At 39.4% G+C, this 21,086-nt stretch overlaps 1 protein-coding gene across 1 annotated transcript in view; it reads left to right on the forward strand.

Annotated features, from left to right (window-relative positions):
• The window catches only part of DDX10 (DEAD-box helicase 10), a 281,324-nt gene that overhangs the window by 150,699 nt on the left and 109,539 nt on the right, over window positions 1-21,086 (forward strand). The window contains exons 14-15 of the mRNA XM_040482918.1: window positions 6,733-6,852; window positions 10,198-10,362. Coding sequence (XP_040338852.1) covers window positions 6,733-6,852; window positions 10,198-10,362 — 285 coding nt within the window. The remainder of the gene's footprint in view (window positions 1-6,732; window positions 6,853-10,197; window positions 10,363-21,086) is intronic.

Below are 21,086 nucleotides of genomic sequence, written 5' to 3' on the forward strand. Positions count from 1 at the left end.
GTTCCATCCACGTAGTTGTGAATGGCAAGATTTCATTCTTTTTGATTGCCAAGTAATACTCCATTGTATGTATGTATGTATGTATGTATGTATGTATGTATGTGTGTGTGTATGTACACACACACACACACACACACACACCACATCTTCTTTATCCATTCACCCATTGGTGGACATTTGGGCTCTTTCCTACTTTGGCTATTGTGGATAGTGCTACTGTATACATTGGGGTGCATATGTTCCTTTGAAACAGCACACCTGTATCCCTTGGATAAATACCTAGTAGTGCAATTGCTGGGTTGTAGGGTAGTTCTATTTTTAATTTTTTGAGGAGCCTCCATACTGTGTTTTCCAGAGTGGCTGCACCAGCTTGCATTCCCAAGGGAAGTTTATTTCTTAAGAAAATATTTTGTAGATGGGTTTCAAATCAAATGCCACATAGTACATCCTTAATTTATAGTGTAAAATTAGACTGTGTGAATTCTTGTAGCTCAGTAAATTTAGGATGATGAAGGAATTATGCTTAGATAGCAGGTGTGTGTGTGTGTTTTTTTATATTGGTTTTGTTTTGCTTTTTAAATCTTCAGTTCTAAGGTATGATTACTTTTGGACTCTGAGGCAACAGTACTTATAAATGCTATGAAATGCCCATACTTTTAATGTAAGGTCTCAGGTTATAATAAGTAATCTGTAAGGTCTTGACCAGGGTTGAGAGTTCTTTATTTTGTAGGTTTCCTTCACTTTTAGGTAAAATTGTTATTACAAATCATTAATTATTCCATGATGCATATGGGAGCTACTTTAAGGAAACATAAACATCTGATTGCTTTAGAGTATCTTCTTTTAATTCTGACTTTCATCTCTGTATGGTTTTTGTTTTTCTTTTTTTTTGCAATGATACTTTGTTTTTTAATTTTTTAATGTTTATTTATTTTTGAGACAGAGAGAGACAGAGTGTGAGTGGGAAAGGGGCAGAGAGAGAGGGAGACACAGAATCTGAAGCAGGCTCCAGGCTCTGAGTCATCAGCCCAGAACCCGACGCAGGGCTCGAACTCAGGAACCATGAGAACGTGACCTGAGCTGAAGTCGGACACTTAACCGACTCAGGCACCCTGCACTGTTACTTTTAATTTACCTCTAGGATGTATAGTAGTAATGCTTATATTAGTTTTTGTTTTCACTGATTATATTTGAATCTTGTTGTAGCTAGTGTTAAAACTAATACGGTCCTTCTCGGAACCTTTTATCTTCCAAGTTATTTGTGGCAGCCTCCTGCAGCTGTCACAAGACCTTGAAAATTACTTGATGCTTTATCAATTTTGTATTTTATGATATTTTCCTTTTTGAATTTTTTTTCTGATGTCTAGCATACATATCATGAAGGAAGTGCAAATGGAAATGAAAATTGTGTTTTGATGTTTTACCTCTTATCAGGAAATCTTTTGTTAAACTCTGGTTTAAAATTTACAAATTTCATTCTTTTACCAATAATACAAAGTCTTGTAGTAAAAATACAACTTTTGCCTAATAATAAGTATAATTGATATTTTTACTGACTTAATAGAAACTTAAAGTGTTAACAAGCAGCACTTCCCCCCTTATCCAAGATTCAGTGTTGAAACTTTTACAGAAAATAAAATCTGAATTTTAAGAAGTTAAACTGTTTTTTGAAAAGTCATATAGTGGAAAACATATGGTACAAAAAAAATCCAGAAAATTTTCTTATTTTAAACATTGATTACATAAAAATTAAAAATACATGTTTAGCAAAAAAACGAAACAAAGTCCAAACAGCAAAATATTACCCTTATGGTAGAAGTCTAAATGTAAATGATGCAGTGGGAGAAAATATTGACACATTTTTAACAAATGAAAAGATCTCACGAATTAATAAGTAAAATGCTAGGAATTCATTAACTGTTGATAGTTGATAATACTGTTGAAGATGATACACAGTGCACAGGAAAAAAAATGTCTTTGGAAAGATGTTCTACTATGCTTAAAACAAGATAAATGCAAATTAAAATTTTCATGAGATACTATTTTTTCACCTAATTGGCAAAACATAAAGCCTAATATCTACTTTCTGAAAATTGATGTGGAGAATCAGTTACTCTCAAATTTTTGGTGGGACTGTTAAATTTTGTTTGACTTCTCAGGAGGGTTATTTGGAAATATTGAGTTGAACTTTAAGTGTACATACTCTTTGAGTGCTTTAACTTTTCGAGATTTATCCTGGGTAAGTGAATGCCCATGTGGATAGTTCATTTAGTACTTTGGGTTCTTCATGTATACTTGATTGTGGGTAGAATGTCTCTGGAAAGGATATAGAGAAAGGTATTAATGCCATTTGCTTCTTGGGAGGTAAACACTGTGGCTGCAGAAGACATGAATGGAGACTTTTTAACATTATTAAGACATGAATTCTTAAGACATGCGTATCCTTTACAAAAAAAAAGATGAGTATGTATTAGCTGCTAAAGGTAATGTTTAAAAAAAATTTTTTTTAATGTTTTTATTTATTTTTGAGACAGAGGGAGACAGAGCATGAGCAGGGGAGGGTCAGAGAGAGAGGCAGACACAGAATCTGAAGCAGGCTCCAGGCTCTGAGCTGTCAGCACAGAGGCTGACGCGGGGCTTGAACTCAGAAACTGTGAGATCAGGACCTGAGCTGAAGTCGGATGCTTAACCAACTGAGCCACCCAGGTGCCCCATAAAGGTAATGTTTTAAAGGAGGACATGGTCCTTAGTTAAGCTAAGCCACATGTGAAATACACCATCAGTGGACACCCAGAAGATATTTGTTAATGCCACACATTGCTTGGGTGTTTGCCACTCATTTTAGACATTTGTCTCACACGAAAATTTTCCTGGACTCCTCTCCTTATCCTAGACTAGCTAGGGCAGGTACCCTGTTGCATAGATTCATTCATCCTTTTTATTTTTTCTGAACACTTAATACATTTGTGATTAAATAGCTAAAGACATTAAACAGTAGAAAATATTTTTTTCCCCATAGAGTTAGGCCAGGGAGGATTGGGAGCCCCCCTGTCTCTTTCATTGCTCAGTCTCCAGTGTGCACTGTGGTGTCTTGTGTGTGGACGATACTCTAGGGTGTATTTGAATGACTGAAGAATAATTCTCAAGTATTGGAGTGAATCCCCAACCTGTCAATGAAATAAAATAAACATGTGTCTTTTCACCCATTTTGCAATTTCTGTTCTTTACAGTGGCTTCCCTAAAATGAACAAATTTGATTATTTTGATGCAAAGATCCCCAAGTGTTGTTACATAATTTCAGTGGTTTCATGGGTCTCCCTAAAGCTCTTGATATAGACTTGAATCATCCCAAGGTTCCACCATGCAGGGCTGGTTTTCTTTTTTCTTTTTCTTTTTAAATATTTATTTATTTTTGAGAGAGAGACACACACAGAGCATGAATTGGGGAGAGGCAGAGAGAGAGGGAGACCCAGAATGCAAAGCAGGTTCCAGGCTCCAAGCTCTCAGCACAGAGCCAGATGCGAGGCTCGAACTCATGAACCATGAGATCATGACCTGAGCCAAAGTCAGATGCCTAACTGACTGAGCCACCTAGGCTCCCCGAAGGTTGGTTTTTTAACTGATCTTTTTTCTATTTTAGCAGTTTTTGGTATTTTTACTTTATGACTTCTTCTCTCATTCCTGGGACCAGGCCTTTTTTGTATTTTGTTCTAAAAAAATTTCAAACATAAAGAAAAGCTGAAGAAAGTGCACTTTGTACACCAAAATATTCACTACTCATTCTATAATGAAACTCTTACCATATGGCCTTTATCATGTAATTCTCCAACTATTTATCACACTTTTAAATTTAATGCACTTCAGAGTAAGTTGCCAACGGTATTACCCTTTGTACCGTATATACTTCAGCCTGCCTGGTGTTCATTTAAGTTCATTACAGGACTGTTTTTTGAGGTAGAAATTTATGTGCAGTAAAATACACCAATCTTAAGTGTAACATTTGAGGTTTGACAATTACATACACCTGTGTAACCCAAACTCCTATCAAGATCTAGAGTATTACCCCCAGAATGTTGGCTCTCATTGCTCTTCAGCATTTTTTTTTAAGTGGCGAGAACTTACTCCTGTATAATTGTTATTTTTGCGTTGTAATGATCCTCTGAGTTTGTGCTCTTTGATCAGCATTCTCTCTGATGACAGAACATTAGCCAACCCATGATCCTCAAGAATTGATGTAACCCTAAAAAGCAAGAAGATCAAGTAGGAATAACCCTGTCACCAACCCTGGCGATTGTGTTAGTGGTGTTCTTTGATAATTTTCTGTGGAGAAAGGTGGGGGTAGGAGTACTGGCTGGGAAGAAGGAAGTGGAGGTCTTATTAATGCCCTGTGTTCACAAGGTGACCTACAGGTGGAAACTTAACCTCAGTTGGCAATCAGCTTCCTAACACCCTGGTTTCTTTTAATGCAGAAGTTTTAATGCCACACAACTTCATTAATTACCCTCAGAAGTGAGAAAATAAGGACTGTATTATTTCCTAAGGAGAATAATAGTAGTGTATCTCAGAGCACAGTGGTGGGGAGAAGGTTGTGAGGGTTGGACAGAGCAGTTTAGGGCCCTGTGCAACCTGGTGGCAGCATGCATGCAGTTGGGGCCAGTGGGGGTTGGGAGGAGTAGATGGAATATCCCATGGGAAGAAGAAATCTGAAACAAATTGAATTTATTTTCATAGAAATCTTGTGAGGTGCAGGTATAATGGGATTGTAACATTATTGATATCTCTCTGATGTAATAAAAACTACTTTAGAGAAGATGAATCTTTTCATAAGCATTTTATAGATTTAAAATCTTAGTATGTTCTTTTTTTTTTTAATGTTTATTTGAGAAAGGGAGAGAGAGAGAGAGCGAGCGCGCATGCACACATGCAGGGAAGGAGCAGAGAGAGAGGGGGGCACAGAATCCAAAGCCGGCTCCAGGCTCTGAGCTGTTAGCCCAGAGCCCAATGCGGAGGCTCGAACCCACGAACTGTGAGATCATGACCTGAGCTCAAGTTGGACGGACATTTAACCCACTGAGCCACCCAGGTGCTCCCAAATCTTAGTATGTTTTTAACTTTGACTTGATACGTGGTCTGAGAAATAAGTGTAATTAGATGGTATGTTTTAGGAACCAGAACTATAAAAAGCAGTGTTAGTAACACCCACATAACAGAACCATTGTACTTAAATTATCATGTTGCAACTTTCTTGTACTTAAATTATCATATTGCAGATACATTAGCTAATTTTCATAATAAGCATTATTGTTATCTAAAAACGTAATGTATTAATAACTTGATGCAAACCTCTGTTGTAGTAAATTTGTTATTTTTGATGTCATGGTACTTTATTTTTAAGCATTTTTGTATTCATTATCAGTAATATAAACTTTTTAAAGTGAATTCTTTGTTTATTGATTACCATAATATAGCAGTTATAAATAATGTATATCTTCTCAAAGCTTGTGATATAACTCGTTTCCTAGATCAGTCCCTCCTTTCTTAGTTTTCATTGGGTGGTTACCTATAACACAGTGGTAAAAAAAAACAATCAGTTAGGAAGCTCCAAGTCTGGGATTTTGCAAAGTAAACCTGTATGCAGTTGGCATGATCTCTTTAGGTAGCTTGAAGAGATCACTAGTGGTATTTGAGGTTTATTTAATACTTAGATTTTGTATATTTTACATTTATTATTAAATTCTCCCAGCCAACCCTATGAGATAGAGGTACTGTTGAGGGTCAATTTATAGCTAAAGCACAGAAGTTTAGTAACTTGCTCCTACATAGCTCATAAGTGGTAGTAGAGCTTGAATTCAAATTTGTTGTCTTCACTGTTGCACCAGGAACTTCTCATTCTGTCTACCTGCTCACCTGATGAAGCCTGCCTTAGATTAGTTTACCAACCACCGCCGGTAGTATTCCTGGATCTAATGTAAGAAACATGGTGCAAATCCCTCTTAGTGGTGAGTTTCTTACTGTCCCTCTCTCATCTGTGCAGGCTGTGGTATGACCTCCACAGCTCCCCATTTCACATGGCTCCCTCAACATTCACTTAGCATAAGTAAGCAGTGGCTTCGTATGTTCACTACCTTGCTGTGGTGGTTTGAGGATGTTAGGTGGGTTCTGATCAGGGTATCCTGCTAAATTATTCTGATTCCATCTCACCTTTGGGCACAGCTTAGTTATCAAAGGCTTTTTCCCGTGTTCATATAGTAAATTAGTGTAATGGGAGTAAGAATGTGGAATTGCAAACAATGTATTGCAGTAATTTTGCTTTCCAGGTAAACATTCTCCTACTCTGAAAATTTAAGTTTGCCCTTGGAATTAGAGCTATTTAAAAAATGTGTTCTGTGTTTTAGCTGGAAGAGAGCTTTATTTACCTTGGATGCCCATTTGTCACATTATCATGAGTTTCTGCTGCTTCAGCATTATCAGGATAGCATGGTTTTAGTAATGGAAGAAATTTTAAAGGTTGCTTATGGCTAACATTTATCTTGTTTACACTTAAGCCCCTATAGTATTGGGGGTATCATTCGTTAAAAAGTCTAATAACTTTATTTCTGGACAGTACTTTTGGTGCTTATTAGCCAGTGAGCAGGAAATATATTCAGTTTTAGAAAGTGTATTGCCAGAGTGAAATTCCTAACGTAAAGCAGCCATTTAACTAATCTCTGTTGTTTGTGTATTTTCACACAGAAGAAAGAACCTTCTAAATCCAGTGTCAAGAAGAAAGTGACCAAGGTCGCAGAAGCAAAAAAAGTAATGAAGAGAAATTTTAAAGTGAATAAGAAGATAACATTTACTGAGGAAGGGGAGGTAAGATTCTTAAATGCTTCATCTCTGAGGTACCTTCTGCTTAGTGTAAAGAGTTTGACTCTCCTGCTGACTTAACATTCATTAACGAGAGAAAGAAAATGTTCCTTTTTTTTTTTAAACGTTTATTTATTTGTGTGAGAGAGAGAGCGCACACGCGCGAGCAAGCATAAGTGGGGGAGGGGCAGAGAGTGAGAAGGAGACACAGAATCCCAAGCAGGCTCCAGGCTCCGAGCTGTCAGCCCAGAACCCGACTCAGGGCTCGAACTCAAGAACCATGAGATCATGACCTGAGCCAAAGTCGGACGCTCAACTCACTTAACTGACTGAGCCAGCCAGGTGCCCCAAAAAATGTTTCTTTAAAGCATGCTAAGGCGGTTCCTCTCTTGTCTCGGGCATTTTGTGAGCTGCCATCTGTAAGCAGGAAGGCCTTACTGACAGTAAACTGGGACACTCGTTGGTGCTAATGACACAGAGTTGGTTTTGAACTTTTTAAATTCCATTTTTACAGATTAGACTTTCCTGTCAAAGTGTCCGTCAACAGGTCCTGTGGGAACAAAACGCAAGAATCGTAACAAAACCACTTGCCACAGCTTCTTTTCCGGGCCCTCAAAAGTCTCTGCTTTGCGGTTCCTCAGTCTGGATGCTGTATTGGCGTGTTTCTTACTGGTCTGGCTTTGAGGGCATTTTCTGCTTTCACATCATATCAGATGCAGGTGCCCAACTCTCTTGTCACCATTACCTCGGTCTTAGTGTAAATACATACTTGCAGAGTCGGAAAGCTTGCTCGTGAAAAGTCCCTCTGTCACATAACCTTGTTTTTAAAGAGGAAAGAGATGTGGAAAGTCCGTGACTGACGTAAGGAGTAATGTTGGGGGGCAGCCACAGCAGGGTCTAACTTGTGTCACCCCCCAGGTTTCCTGTGCTTTCTGGTAGAGTGCTCAGCGCCCCATGCCCCCTGTCCTCTCCTTTCCTTGCCTTGTCTTCTTCTGTTTTCCTCACAGCGCTCTTGTGGCTTGACAGCCTCTGTTTACGTGGTTATCGCCGTTTTCTTCAGCTCCAGTGGAATTGAGGGCAGCTACCCAAGGCAGGGTGTCTGTTGACTTTGCTCCCTACTCCGTTCCCAGCTCTGAGAACAGAGCCAGCATACAGTTAACCCAGAAGTTTTTTAAATGGATGAACTATTTTCTAAAATCCCGATAAAATAACAGCTTTTAAAATACCGTCATGTAGCACATCAGGTATTTCATTGTCATTAATACAGATGTTGTGTAAACAGGCTGCATACACTGGGGTATTTTTTTTTTTTTTGAAGTTTATTTATTTATTTTGAGAGAGAGAGAGAGAGAGAATCCCAAGTAGGCTCCGTACTGTCAGCACACAGCTCAGTGTGGGGCTTGAACTCACAAACCATGAGATCAGGACCTGAGCTGAAATCAAGAGTTGGACCTGAGCCACCCAGGCACCCAGAGTACGTTTTAACTGTGGAGTTAACGGGTGTGGATGTTACTTCGGGGGAAGGGAGCTTGGCACCAGAAGCCCACCCAGATTTACATTGACAACAGGGAGTAAAGTGGTGTGTGAATCACATGAAAAAAGCACAATTTAAAGTTGTTGGAAGTTGTAGACAAAGCCTATAGAATTGATAAGTAATGGATCTTCATGAAATTACTAAAAAGAGGTCAGCATCTGAAGCGAGCTTAGCCAGAATATAGTTGTATTACGTCAGATGCTTACTGTAAAGTAAGATTAGTGCTGTTCGTGTAATGAGGATCCTCACTGTGCTTGTAAGTTTAACTACACAGATTACTTTGCTCCAAGAAGAATATAAACCCTTAACTGTAAAATGTTTCATTGTAAACTTATTGCTGATAGGAGCTCCATATGGCTTTGAGCCACGTTGAAACTTCTGCTCTAAAATTCTGAAAGAACTTTGCATTCAGCCCACAGATGCAGAAGCTTCTTTCACATGGTCGCGAGGCAGGGCTGAGGAGTCTTAGCGTGGATGCCATGCCTGCTCCCTCTCACTCCTTCCTCGTTGTCCGTGGCCTCCCATCGTGGCTGCACAGGCAGTGACATTCGTGATCCCTGGTCCCTGCTGCGGGGATCCCATCTGGAAGAATGGCCGCAGTGGGCGGTGACAGGAGTGAGAGGAGGCAGCGATACCTGTGACGCGCAGGCCTACAGCTTCTCTTTGCACGTTCATGAGCAGCCTTTCAAAACGGTGGCAGCTACTGAAATCCCCTGGCAACCAATCACTCGTTCAAATAAGAGAATAGGTTTTGTCTGAATTGTCTTGAGTTTTATAGTGTTAGACCTGGAAGATTACGGAGTCCAATAGACCTTTTCTTATTTTTCAGAAAAAGACCCAGGTGCCCAGAAATGAAGGAATTTATTCAGGATTCTGCAGTCGGGCTAGCAGAAAAGCTGGGACATTAAGCCAGGTCCCCTGACTCCAGATCTCTGCCCTGATTTCTGTGTTACCGTGTTCCTAACCATAAACTGTGTGTGTAAATTCCATAGATTTGAGCCAGCTCCTGAAATCTAAACTAATTTTTTTCTTTGCTTAGTTATTTTAGTCTTTATGTGTAGTACTGGCTGCTAGGTGATTTATCGATCAATTCTGAGTATCTGATAATGTGCCAGATGCTGTACTGGGCTCTGAGAGTACATGAACAAGATAGATGACTGCCCTCAAGGAGGTAAATTCTAGTCAGAAGAACAGGGAAGTAAAACCACAGGGGACGGTGAGAGAAGTGATGGGGGTGTTGGCAGTCGCTGGCAGAGATGATTTGGAACCGAGCTGGTGGAGCACAGTGCACTGAGAACACTGTTTGAGATGATGTTGAAGCAACTACCTTTTCCTCCAAAGTATTTCATGGCGTTTTCCTTTAATCCTGCCGTCACTGGATCATGGCAGCGTTACTTTATCCTGACCGGGACAGTCTTTTTTGCGGGTTTGCCCACTTCAATTCTAAAGTTTGTTAGAAAGCTTAAGAAATACAGGTTGTGGGGCGCCTGGGTCGCTCAATCACTTGAGCGTCAGACTTCGGCCCAGGTCATGATCTCTGAGTTCGTGAGTTCCAGCCCCGCGCCACGCTCTGCAGTGACAGCTCAGAGCCTGGAGCCGCTTTGGATTCTGTGTCTCTCTTTCTCTCTCTCCACCCCTCCCACACTCATGCTCTGTCTCTCTCAAACAAACATTTAGAAAAAAATAAAGAAGAAATATAGGTTGTAAGGCAGAAAGTGGGAAGATACACCGTTTCAAAATCATTCTGCCAAGGGAAATGGTTTTCTGTTGATGTTCCCTGTTTCGTGCACCATACTAAACCTTTTCCCTGCCTGCAGTCGGTTCAGCAGTGGCCTCAGATGCAGAAGTCTGTCTCCAAGGATGCCGAAGAGGAGGAGGACAGCACTGGGGGCATCAACTTAGATAAAGCAAAGGAAAGGCTTCAAGAAGAGGACAAATTTGACAAAGAAGAGTATAGGAAGAAGATCAGGGCAAAGCATCGGGTAAGTTTTCCATCTTGGATTAATACTGAGTGACATTTACTATGTCCCTAAATATATCTAGATATTCATTAGTTGTTCATCAGTAACCATGTTACTGTCTTCTTTGCTTTCTCTAACGCTTCTTTTTCTGTGGTTATTTTGTCGTTTTATCTGGTCTCCTTTTTTGATTTTGCTGGTGGAATCTTTGTGGAGTGACTGGTGTCTGAGAACATTGCCCACATCTACTTTTGGTTGAGGTAACCCAAATAATGTTAGTGATTTCTTTTTAGTTAAAGCTTTGATTTTGAGATTATTATAATTTCACATGTTGTTGACTCTGTTACTCTCTCATCCCATGTGCTCCATTTCTAGAATTTTTGCCATTTCAGGAATGTTATGTAACTAAAGCATCGTAATATGTATGTAGCCTTTTGAGATTTGCATTTTACACTGAGCAGAATTCTATGTAGATTCACCCAGGTTGTTGTGTGTATGAGTACCCGGTATGGATGTACCGCAGGCTGTTCACCGTTGACCTGTTTAAGTGACATTAATGTTTCAGCTTAAACTTTATCATTGAATTTCTTCCCATAGCAGTTAGTTGATAATGCATGGAAGATTTACTTAGTGTATTAAAAAAAAGAAAAGAAAGAGAGATAGAGGAACAAAGAAAGAAAAAGAAAGTAATTAACCTTGTTAAAGAGAGAGTGCTATAGCATGTGCACTGTTAGCCTTACACTTGGTAGTTTTCTGTTATCCTTGAAATGGACTACTCCATTCCAGTCACTTAGTGACATTACTGTCTTCTCAGACTACTTAATTCCCATAAAAGTGGGTATTTCTCTAAGTCAATGAGTTAGTTAATGACATAAGACAGATTTAACATTTTTAAGGATGGTTCTCTAGCATGCCCTTGAGACAGGAATGACTTGAGGGGAACATAGTATCATGGCTAAGGCTGTCTGCCATAATATGAAATTCTGGGTCAAGAACTTGTAAGCCTTTGGATGTGGACATTACTATATCCTGAGAAGGATTTTTGTGTTTTTTGACTCCTGTTTGACCTTATAACGACTGAGTGGCTCAGTAAACTTTTCTAGAACAATGGTTCTCATTCCTTCAAGGTTTGATGCCACTTTGCAGTAGTGTTTGATGAATAAAAAGAAGCAGACACTGAAGATAGCTTCAGGGATGGAAATGCAGGTGAAAAAATCATTCCAGAAATGTGGGGAACAGATGAACCTCAGATATACTGTTTGCAGTTGAGAATGTTATCACGCAAACAAAACATTTCATGCATTGCTGTTTATTACAGTACTTTAAGTTGAAAGTTAGCACTAATTATGTTATTAAAATTTTTAATAATGTTAAGAATGCCAGCAGTGTGTCACGTTTCAGCTTACACTTCACTTAGAGTACTTATCTGGGGAGACTGAACTACAGGACCTTTATCCTTTATGTTTATTTTTTTAAGTTTATTTTTGAGTGAGAGAAAGAGAGAGAGAGTGAGAGAGTGTGTGTGTGTGCGTGCGAGTTGGGGAGGGGCAGATATAGAGAGTGAGACACAGAATCCGAAGCAGGCTCCAGTTCTGAGCTGTCAGCACAGAGCCCGATGCAGGGCTCTAACCCATGAACCATGAGATCATGACTTGAGCCGAAGTTGGATGCTTAACTGACTAAGCCACCCAGGCACCCCTAGACTGACTGACTGACTGACTGACTGACTTACTTTATTTAGTTACTTATTTTTAACATTTATTCATTTTAAGAGTGAGAGAGACAGAGCACGAGTCGGGGAGGGGCAGAGAGAGAGGGAGACACATAATCAGAAGCAGGCTCCAGGCTCTGAGCTGTCAGCACAGGGCCTAACGCGGGGCTTGAACTCACGGACTGGGAGATCATGACCTGAGCTGAAGTTGGACGCTTAACTGACTGAGCCACCCAGACGCCCCATCTTTTTAAATCTAGCCAGCAGTAAAGGCAGCAGGAGGCATTTACATAAAGGAAAGCTTTCCCACTCTTGCCCTTTCTTGTCTCCCCCTCCCTTCCTCCTCTCATGTGTGGAAGTTACTGCATCCAGGTTGTGGAATATTTTTTCTGAAATCTTTAGAAACTTAATTTCAGTTTGACTAATTGTGCATTTATTACACAGTGTGTGCTAGGCTTTGTGAGGAGAGAATACTTAAAATACATGAGTTTCTCTGTCTCTTGGAAGATTATAATTAAACCATAGTTAACTGTGGATATTCCATCACTGCACAAAAGCTTTTTATACCTTTTTTTTTACGTTAACATTTTCAAAATGAATAATATATTCACATTGTTCTAAAATAAAGATCATACAAAAGCTAATGTTGAGAAATCTTGCTTCTGCCGATGCCTGTCATTCTCACTTATACCTACCCTTGCAGGTAGCTATTTTTATTAATTATTAATGTATCCTGGCCGTTTCTTTATGCAAATGCAAGTAAACAGAAATAAATACAGATCCTTATTTTCTCCCTTTGTTACAAGAAAGGTAAGTATACTATATGTAGATTGTTCTGCACATTTCCATCTTCAGTTACTTTTGTGCTTTTAAATAATTCATTTTCTTTGCACCATTGTTAAAAGTAGCATATGATATTTAAGCTATCGCTGTGATTATCTCGTGGCAAGGTTGAACAGAGCAGTTTGGGCTGACACAGCTGTGAGAGAAATCACAAGAACTTCACATACTACTAGTTTCAAAGTCAGTACCTTTCTAACTAAAATAGATAGGGGTCTTTAACAGGAAGCCACAGCTGGTGATTTTGCACAGAATGGCTGTATTCTGCACACAGGTAACCCATGGCATCCTTTCCATGTCAGAAGTTGAAAATGTTGTGTAGCCTGAAAAAAGTGCAAGGAAATAACTAAAATAGTGTTCTGTCTGTTCAACTTGAATGTAAATGCTATCTGAATCGGATATGATTACTTTCTCGGTATTTGCATCAGTAGAAATTATTACTTACACAGATGTAAGTATTTGTGTATTAAATTAGAAGATTTCATGTTTGAGCACTTTAGACTTAGTAAGTTTATTATAATGGCATATTTAAGACAGTGCAGGTGCTCAGGTCAGCCACGCACCAGGCTGCCGTGGACTGCATTTCTGCCTCGAAGACACGGCAAGTTTGAACATTTGGCTTATTTGGCAGGAGGAGTGTGATAAGGAGGAGTCCTTGCCTTTGAGCCCTAAGTCTGGCATTGCCTGGTCCGGGTGAGATTCCCAGTCACCAGTTTGGATCGCACTGTCTTGTTGTGTAAAGGGGGAAATGGGAGTTTCTGCCAGATGGTCGGGGGGCCCCTCTGGCTCTGTGTGTATAGGGAGGATATGGGAATAAAAGTACCCCTTTTTGTTTGGAAAATGGAATTTTAATTGGTCATCTCTTCCTGCTGGCAAGAAGGGTTTCTACCTTGATGATAAGGCCTCCTTCTTATTTGCTTATTTTCCAGTGGTTACTAAAATATTATTTTAGAAATGAAACATATTATCAGTCCTGCACAGATTATTTTATCTTAATTGCCTTATCTGAATACATTATTGGTTTTGAAATCATATTTTTTTTCCTAATTGAGTATATTACTTACTGTAATGACAATTCTTAGTTCTTCTAGCATAAGGTTTTACCTTGGGCAAATGTAATTATGTTTCCCTTGAAGTCGTCCCTCATAATTTTGTTATTTCTTTGGAAGAATACTGAGAAGAATTGTATGTCCCTAAAGAACTCTTGAAGTACTAACTTAGGGTCTGGGGATAACCTTTACTTACTTAAGATAGGAAGAAAGAGATGAAGAAACTTGACAAAAAATTGAGTAGGGGATGTGCCTAAAAGAATCTTACATGTAAAAAGAAAACTCTACAAAATCTGTATTTTATTTATTTTTTACTTTTTTTTAGAGAGAGGGAAAGAGAGTGTGAGCAGGGAAGGGGCAGAAGGAGAAGGGGAGAGGGAATCTTAGGCCGACTCCACACTTGGTGCGGAACTTGACACGGGGCTTGATCCCATGACCCTGGGATCATGACCTGAGCTGAAGTCATTAGTCAGACGCTTAATTGACAGAGCCACCCAGGTGCCCCACAAAATCTGTATTTTTAAAAATACCTGTCAATTTTACGAGTTTTCATAATTTAGGAATGTTCTTTCAGCATGTTCACAATGTTTCATGATTATATTCTGGTTTAAAAGGGTAACATTTAATATCTGTGGGTTTTGTCTTAATGATTTTGAAGTAGTTGTTTGCTCCTGCTGTTTACAGTTACCAGATTTGCCCCTGGTTTTGAACGTGCTCTCAGTCTCTGTGATACAGGACTCTGCTGTTCATTGTCACCCTTCATGCTGACAGACCAATTCTTGACTCATATTTTCATCTACCAAACTCTGAAAGCTCTGTAATTTCTACTGTGGCTCAAGTAAATATCTTCTTTGTCCTAAAGGTTTAGAAGCTGAGCAACAAGAATTTTAACTAGTTTATAACACAAACAAAAGAGCTGGTACAGTGTCCCTGGGAGTAAATTTAGCTTCCTGCTCCTGGAACTCCGAGCTGCCCACTCTGTGGACGTCAGGGGACCTTGTGTAACTGCTCTGGTCACTGAGTCGGCAGCCTTATTTATCTTTGCTGAGTCTTCATTTGTTTATTTATTTATTTATTTTTTTTCCCAGTCCTCACCTTTCCCTGGCGGCTCATAGGAAGCTGTACTTAACTAGGCCTGTTACTCTTTTCTGTGTTGAACCTTTTGAAACCACTCATCAGAAGTAAGATTATAGCAGGAGCTATAATTTTTTTCATATTAGGCCATTAGTAAACTAGTATATCCTAAAGGCAAAACCAGTACATTTGCATGGAAACAACGTGTTTTCTTGCCATTCAGTCAGAACCCTCAAAGGTGGGCCGTGGATCACGTCAGTGAAAGACGTCTTTTACTTGAATGGAGTGAAAATCTGCTTTGTGGTGTGTGTCATCATTCTTAGCTCTGGAAGATAACTTGTATTTAGGCTGATAATATCTGCTAGAACAGCTGGGAGTGGAGAGAAGCAATACATCATGAAGTTCTCTTTCATTTTCTGGAAATTTGCTTTGAGTGCTTTATCAGTTTCGGATTATAGGTTTAGATAACACAGCCATGCCAGGATGGGGCTTGGACTGCTTGCAAAGATCGTACTACTAGCATGAACGGAAGGTTAGAAAAGAGTTAAAGGGACCTTTTATTTATTATTTATTTAGTTATTTATCTATTTATATTTATTTTTATTTATTTATTCATTTATTTTCAGTGTTTATTAATATTTTGAGAGAGACAGAGTGAGAGTTGGGGGAGAGCAGAGAGAGAGGGAGACACAGAATTTGAAGCAGGCTCCAGGCTCTGAGCTGTCAGCACAGGGCCCGACGCGGGGCTCGAACTCACAAACTGCAAGATCATGACCTGAGCTGAAGTCGGATGCTTAACTGAGCCACCCAGGCACCCCAGTGACTTTTCAGGAAGTCTGTTTCTTTTTTGTCTTTGTTGACACGGAATTGAGTTGCCATTGAGTCCACATATCTAAAACATAAATGTATATGATATCAGGAAGGAGGGGAGCAATAATCAGGCATCTGCAGTGCTGTGCTTTGCATGTGTTATTGAATTAGTGCTAACAGTTAACTTCTGAGAAAAGTGAGCTAGCTTCAAATTACAGATGATAAAATAGACTTAGAAGGAAGGATCAAGTAATTTTCCATGGTCCCATGAGTCACAAATGGCAGGCCTGGGGCTCTTACCCCAAGGTCTTTGTTATTGTACAGACTCTTTTTTTTAACTGTTCGTTCTGTTTGAACTACTTTAAACCATCAGGCATTCTCTTACAACAGCTAACTCTGAAACAGTGAATGAAAGGGTGAGAATAGGAGTGGAGGATTTTGAGGAAGGAATGACAAATAATGGAAATTGTTCATGTTTCCAGAGCAAGGCCATTGTTGTCAAATACATTAAGGAATAAAGTAAGCGTGGTGGTTAGTAGCTTAGTTTAGGACCCAATACTAATAATGTCTTTGCTTGAGTGTTCATTCAATATCTATATAATTACTACACCAGAGTCCATTTTTAAGTAATTGTGAGTCTAAGAGCCTAAGGCCTTGTCGAAGACTGGTCTGGCTCAGATGACCTTAAGAAATTTTACTGTTGTCAGCAATGTCATCATGAGAATAAGGGACTAAACATCTGGTGCTTAATTCCAAATTGGACTTAATGAATAAAGCTTACTTTCAGGGGAGGAAAAGAGATCCTCTTTTTGTATATCCCCATCCCTTTTCCAGTTTCAGCCCTTCCTACTACCATCACAGCAAAGTGTACTATAAAAAAGGAGCTCTGGGGCGCCTGGGTGGCTCAGTCGGTTAAGTGTCCAACTTTGGCTCAGGTCATGATCTCCAAGTCCGTGAGTTCGAGCCCCGCATCGGGCTCTGTGCTGACAGCTCAGAGCTTAGAGCCTGTTTCAGATTCTGTGTCTCCCTTTTTCTCTGACCCTCCCCCATTCATGCTGTCTCTCTCTGTCTCAAAAATAAATAAACATTAAAAAAAAAAATCTATTTAGAAAAGGAGCCAGCCCGTTACTGTGGAACCTTTCTGATTTAGAGATGTCTGCCTGAGAGGTTTCTCTTTATATTCCAAAGAGCTTAGACCATTTTGTGATACTCAGTTCAGCAGCTTGATACATGGGCCCTCCTTCATATTCAGCATCCAAAATAAGACATTTAAATACTCAAAATTGCATAGATCTCATCAACTGCGTGGCAAGTCTTTGAGCTGTTTATCATCTCTATTTTTTATTGTTGAAATAAAGTGGGATCATGCGATTTTTTTTTTTCTAAACACCATATGATGTTTGAGAGGTGAGGTGGTGGTTGTTAGATTGATGGTTAATGGCTGGAGATTGTGGTTAAGGAACATGGGCGGAGCTTGGTGCTAATGTAATCAATATGTCTGACAAGGCCAGGTCATAGACTAAAAAGACCAGGGGAACTAGACTGTTTGGCCAACCCTTAGAAGCCCGCCATGGGGCTTGGCACATAGTAGCTCAGCAGATGTTTCCAGATATACTTACTTTTCTCCCTGTCTTCATATCCTTGTTGGAGTTGTTACAGATTTATATACGGAAGAGGGAACAGATCAGAGAAACTTGCTTTGTTCGGAGTCCCTGGGAAGGATTTAGGTTAACTGGGATTTTGTTGTTGTAGGGTAGGGGGTGTCTTCAGGGCCAGAAATCTTTGTAATCATTCTTTTATTCACTTGTGTTGAGCCAATTTTCTTCCCTGAAAAAGAGGTTCATGTAATACTGAGAGAAGGATAGATGTCTCCTGCTGCTCTCTCTGACAGCTGGGAAATTGATTCCTTACCAAACTGACACAGTCACCTGATACTCATTCAAATAGCTTATGCTTCCACTAGCTCCTGAGTTGTATTTCCAAATCTGTGAATTTCCAAGATTGCCATAGAATGAAATGATGTAAATAACGTAGTCCTGGCTGCTGATGAAATTCATGCTTCATGGTATTTGCTTTTCTGGAAGCTAGGGATCTATAGTTTGTGAGAAGCCAGAAGAGGTATAATAACATCTGTAAAGAGGGTGTTTTGTACCTTGAAATGTGATTTTTCTGTTTTCCTATCCCTTGTGTATTTGGTTTCTATTATTGAATTTCACGCTCTTCTTACATTTAATCATTTGTAGGATGGTAAGACTAAAGATAAGACGTTGCCTTATTTTTGTGTGGCAGAAAATAGCTTTTGCTACCAATGTGTCCTCAAAAGTGAAATAGGAAAATAAAGGATTTGAAGCATTTGAACCATAAAAAATTAAGAGAGAGGGAGAAGAACCTCAATTGCTCAGTCTAATACAATTTAATTATTTTATTAAAATAAAAGTCATTGTACTTCAACCTTTATCTTTTTGTCTTGTCATTTTTAACATCTATAAATCATATGTATATATTTTTAAAAAGAAAATTTTTCCTGCCTTAGTAAAGGAAAAAATGTACTTTCTTCTTATATCTGTTTCCTAAATTTTGGATTACCGTAAATTCTACTTTCTGTTTTTTCCTCTGTTTGAAGACTGATGTTTACTCCTGCCTCTTTTCAGGTAGAGTGGTAATAGCTTTTTAAGATAAGAAGGAAAAGTTTTCTAATTTTCCTTATGTTTCACCGAGTATTGAAAGTTCTTTTTATTTATACTTAAGCTCCATGTCCTGCTCGTGGTCACTCCTTATTTTAAAGGTTTTGGATGTCCCTCATGCATCTGGGACTTGTGGTAGAAATGTTACAAGGAAAAATTAGCCCATTTGTATGCCCATGTGAATTCTGATGGCCAGGTAAAATTTGAAATTTATAATGTCCTTCCTTGACGATAACGAAGTAATACTGGAGTTCCTTAGCAGTGGAAAATTGTCAATATGTTCTTTTCTGCTAGATTAAAATGACTAGACGAAAAGGGCCAGAGTGGAAATTATGTTTACTTGAATAGAAAGGGTTTTTCCCATGTGAACATATTGAGGTTATTGTTTGGAACTTTGAAGTGCCATTTTCAGATCCTCTAATGCGTTGGGAGAAGGCCAGTTACTGAATAATTACAACAAAAATTTGTGTGACTGTTAAATGTGGTTAATTATCTTCTTTTTCCCCCTCTGCACAGAGACTGGCAAAAATTAATTAGATAATGTCCACAAAATGCTATCGGGGGGGAAAAATGTTATTAGGATGAAAAGACCCATATGGTAGCAGACCATTATTAATAAAAAAAGAAATGGAATATTTGTCTTAAACATGTTGATAAGACAAAAACACTATGCATCCACAAAACAATTATGCTTTCTAATGGAGGGGAGAGTGGGGAGAGGTGTGCTGGAATTGAAGGAGGGAAGGGGGGGATGTGTCCTGGGGTTGAGAGAGTGAGGATGTTGGCTCCTTAGACCTGGTTTTAGTCTAAGCTTCATCATTGGCTGGCTGCGTGATCCCAGATGTTACTTAATCACCTTGGTTCAGTTTTTTCATCTATAAAATGGAAAGAATAATACTTACAAAGTTTTTTTAAATAGCTTAAAAAGTATATGTAAGGGGCGCCTGGGTGGCTCAGTCGGTTAAGCGTCCGACTTCAGTTCAGGTCATGATCTCATGGTCCATGAGTTCGAGCCCCGCGTCGGGCTCTGTGCTGACTGCTCAGAGCCTGGAGCCTGTTTCAGATTGTGTCTCCCTCTCTGACCCTCACCCATTCATGCTCTGTCTCTCTCTGTCTCAAAAATAAATAAACGTTAAAAAAAAAAAATTAAGGGGCGCCTGGGTGGCGCAGTCGGTTGAGCGTCCGACTTCAGCCAGGTCACGATCTCGCGGTCCGTGAGTTCGAGCCCCGCCTCAGGCTCTGGGCTGACGGCTCGGAGCCTGGAGCCTGTTTCCGATTCTGTGTCTCCCTCTCTCTCTGCCCCTCCCTCGTTCATGCTCTGTCTCTCTCTCTCCCAAAAATAAATAAACGTTGAAAAAAAAAATTAAAAAAAAAAATTAAAAAAAAAAGTTTATGTAAAATGCCTAGTATACTGCTGTTTAATTCAGAGGTATTAGTGTTTGTAAGAAATACAGTGTAATAATGGTGTGTTAATGGGCATATGTTTTTATAAAAGTTCAGTTTCATCACTCTCGTTATCTGATGTTTTTAAAAAAAAATTTTTTTTTTTCAACGTTTATTTATTTTTGGGACAGAGAGAGACAGAGCATGAACGGGGGAGGGGCAGAGAGAGAGGGAGACACAGAATCGGAAACAGGCTCCAGGCTCTGAGCCATCAGCCCAGAGCCCGACGCGGGGCTCGAACTCCCGGACCGCGAGATCGTGACCTGGCTGAAGTCGGACGCTTAACCGACTGCGCCACCCAGGCGCCCCTGTTATCTGATGTCTTGCACGCCTATATTTTATGTAGCTTTAGTTTTAAAATAAGTTTGAGGAGCATAGCACTTGAAAGTCACTGTGACCTTCAAAAACCCAGAAACTTCTTTTTGTAGGACATAGAACTGAAGTGTGTGTAAGAGAGAAGAGGGATGATATTACAGATACGTGCATCCACAAACTAGAGCCAACTCTCAAACTAAGCGTGATGATTAGTTGTTGTAAATCCTTTTCTTTAATATTATTTTGTAGCCTGTTTTGTAGACAGAGACAGAGTGTGAGCACGTGAGGGGCAGAGAGAGAGGGAGACACAGACCCCGAAGCAGACTCCGGGCTCCGAGCTGTCAGCACAGAGCCGAGACGGGGCTCGAACTCATGAACCGTGGGATCATGACCTGATCCAAAGTCAGACACTTAACCGACTGAGCCACTCAGACTTCCCAAGACAAGCCTTTTTATTATTTTAACACTTTGTTTTTGAAGGGAAAAAGAGGTTGTTTTTATTTAAAAGAAAACTATTTTCAACTTTAGCTGGGTTGTTTTGTTTTGAATTTTAATATTGTGCATACTAATTTATTGTGCATACTAATTTTTTCCTTACTTTAAAAAATGTCAGTGTTGTGTTTTGTGCCTACTTACAATCATTGGAAAACTAACGGAGCAATTATAAAACAATATAATAAAATAACAAGCTTTGTAGGAATGAATTTCTGTTGTTATCTGTTTGAGAAAATGTAGCCACTTTTCTAAGAACAGATTTCATATCCTTATAGATTTTGCTTTAGATAGAGAAAAAGGGAAATACCATGAATGCATTTTTTTCCT

Source organism: Herpailurus yagouaroundi, unplaced genomic scaffold (assembly GCF_014898765.1).
Source record: "Herpailurus yagouaroundi ecotype Mexico unplaced genomic scaffold, PumYag 161, whole genome shotgun sequence".
NCBI classification, from domain to species: Eukaryota; Metazoa; Chordata; class Mammalia; order Carnivora; family Felidae; genus Herpailurus; species Herpailurus yagouaroundi.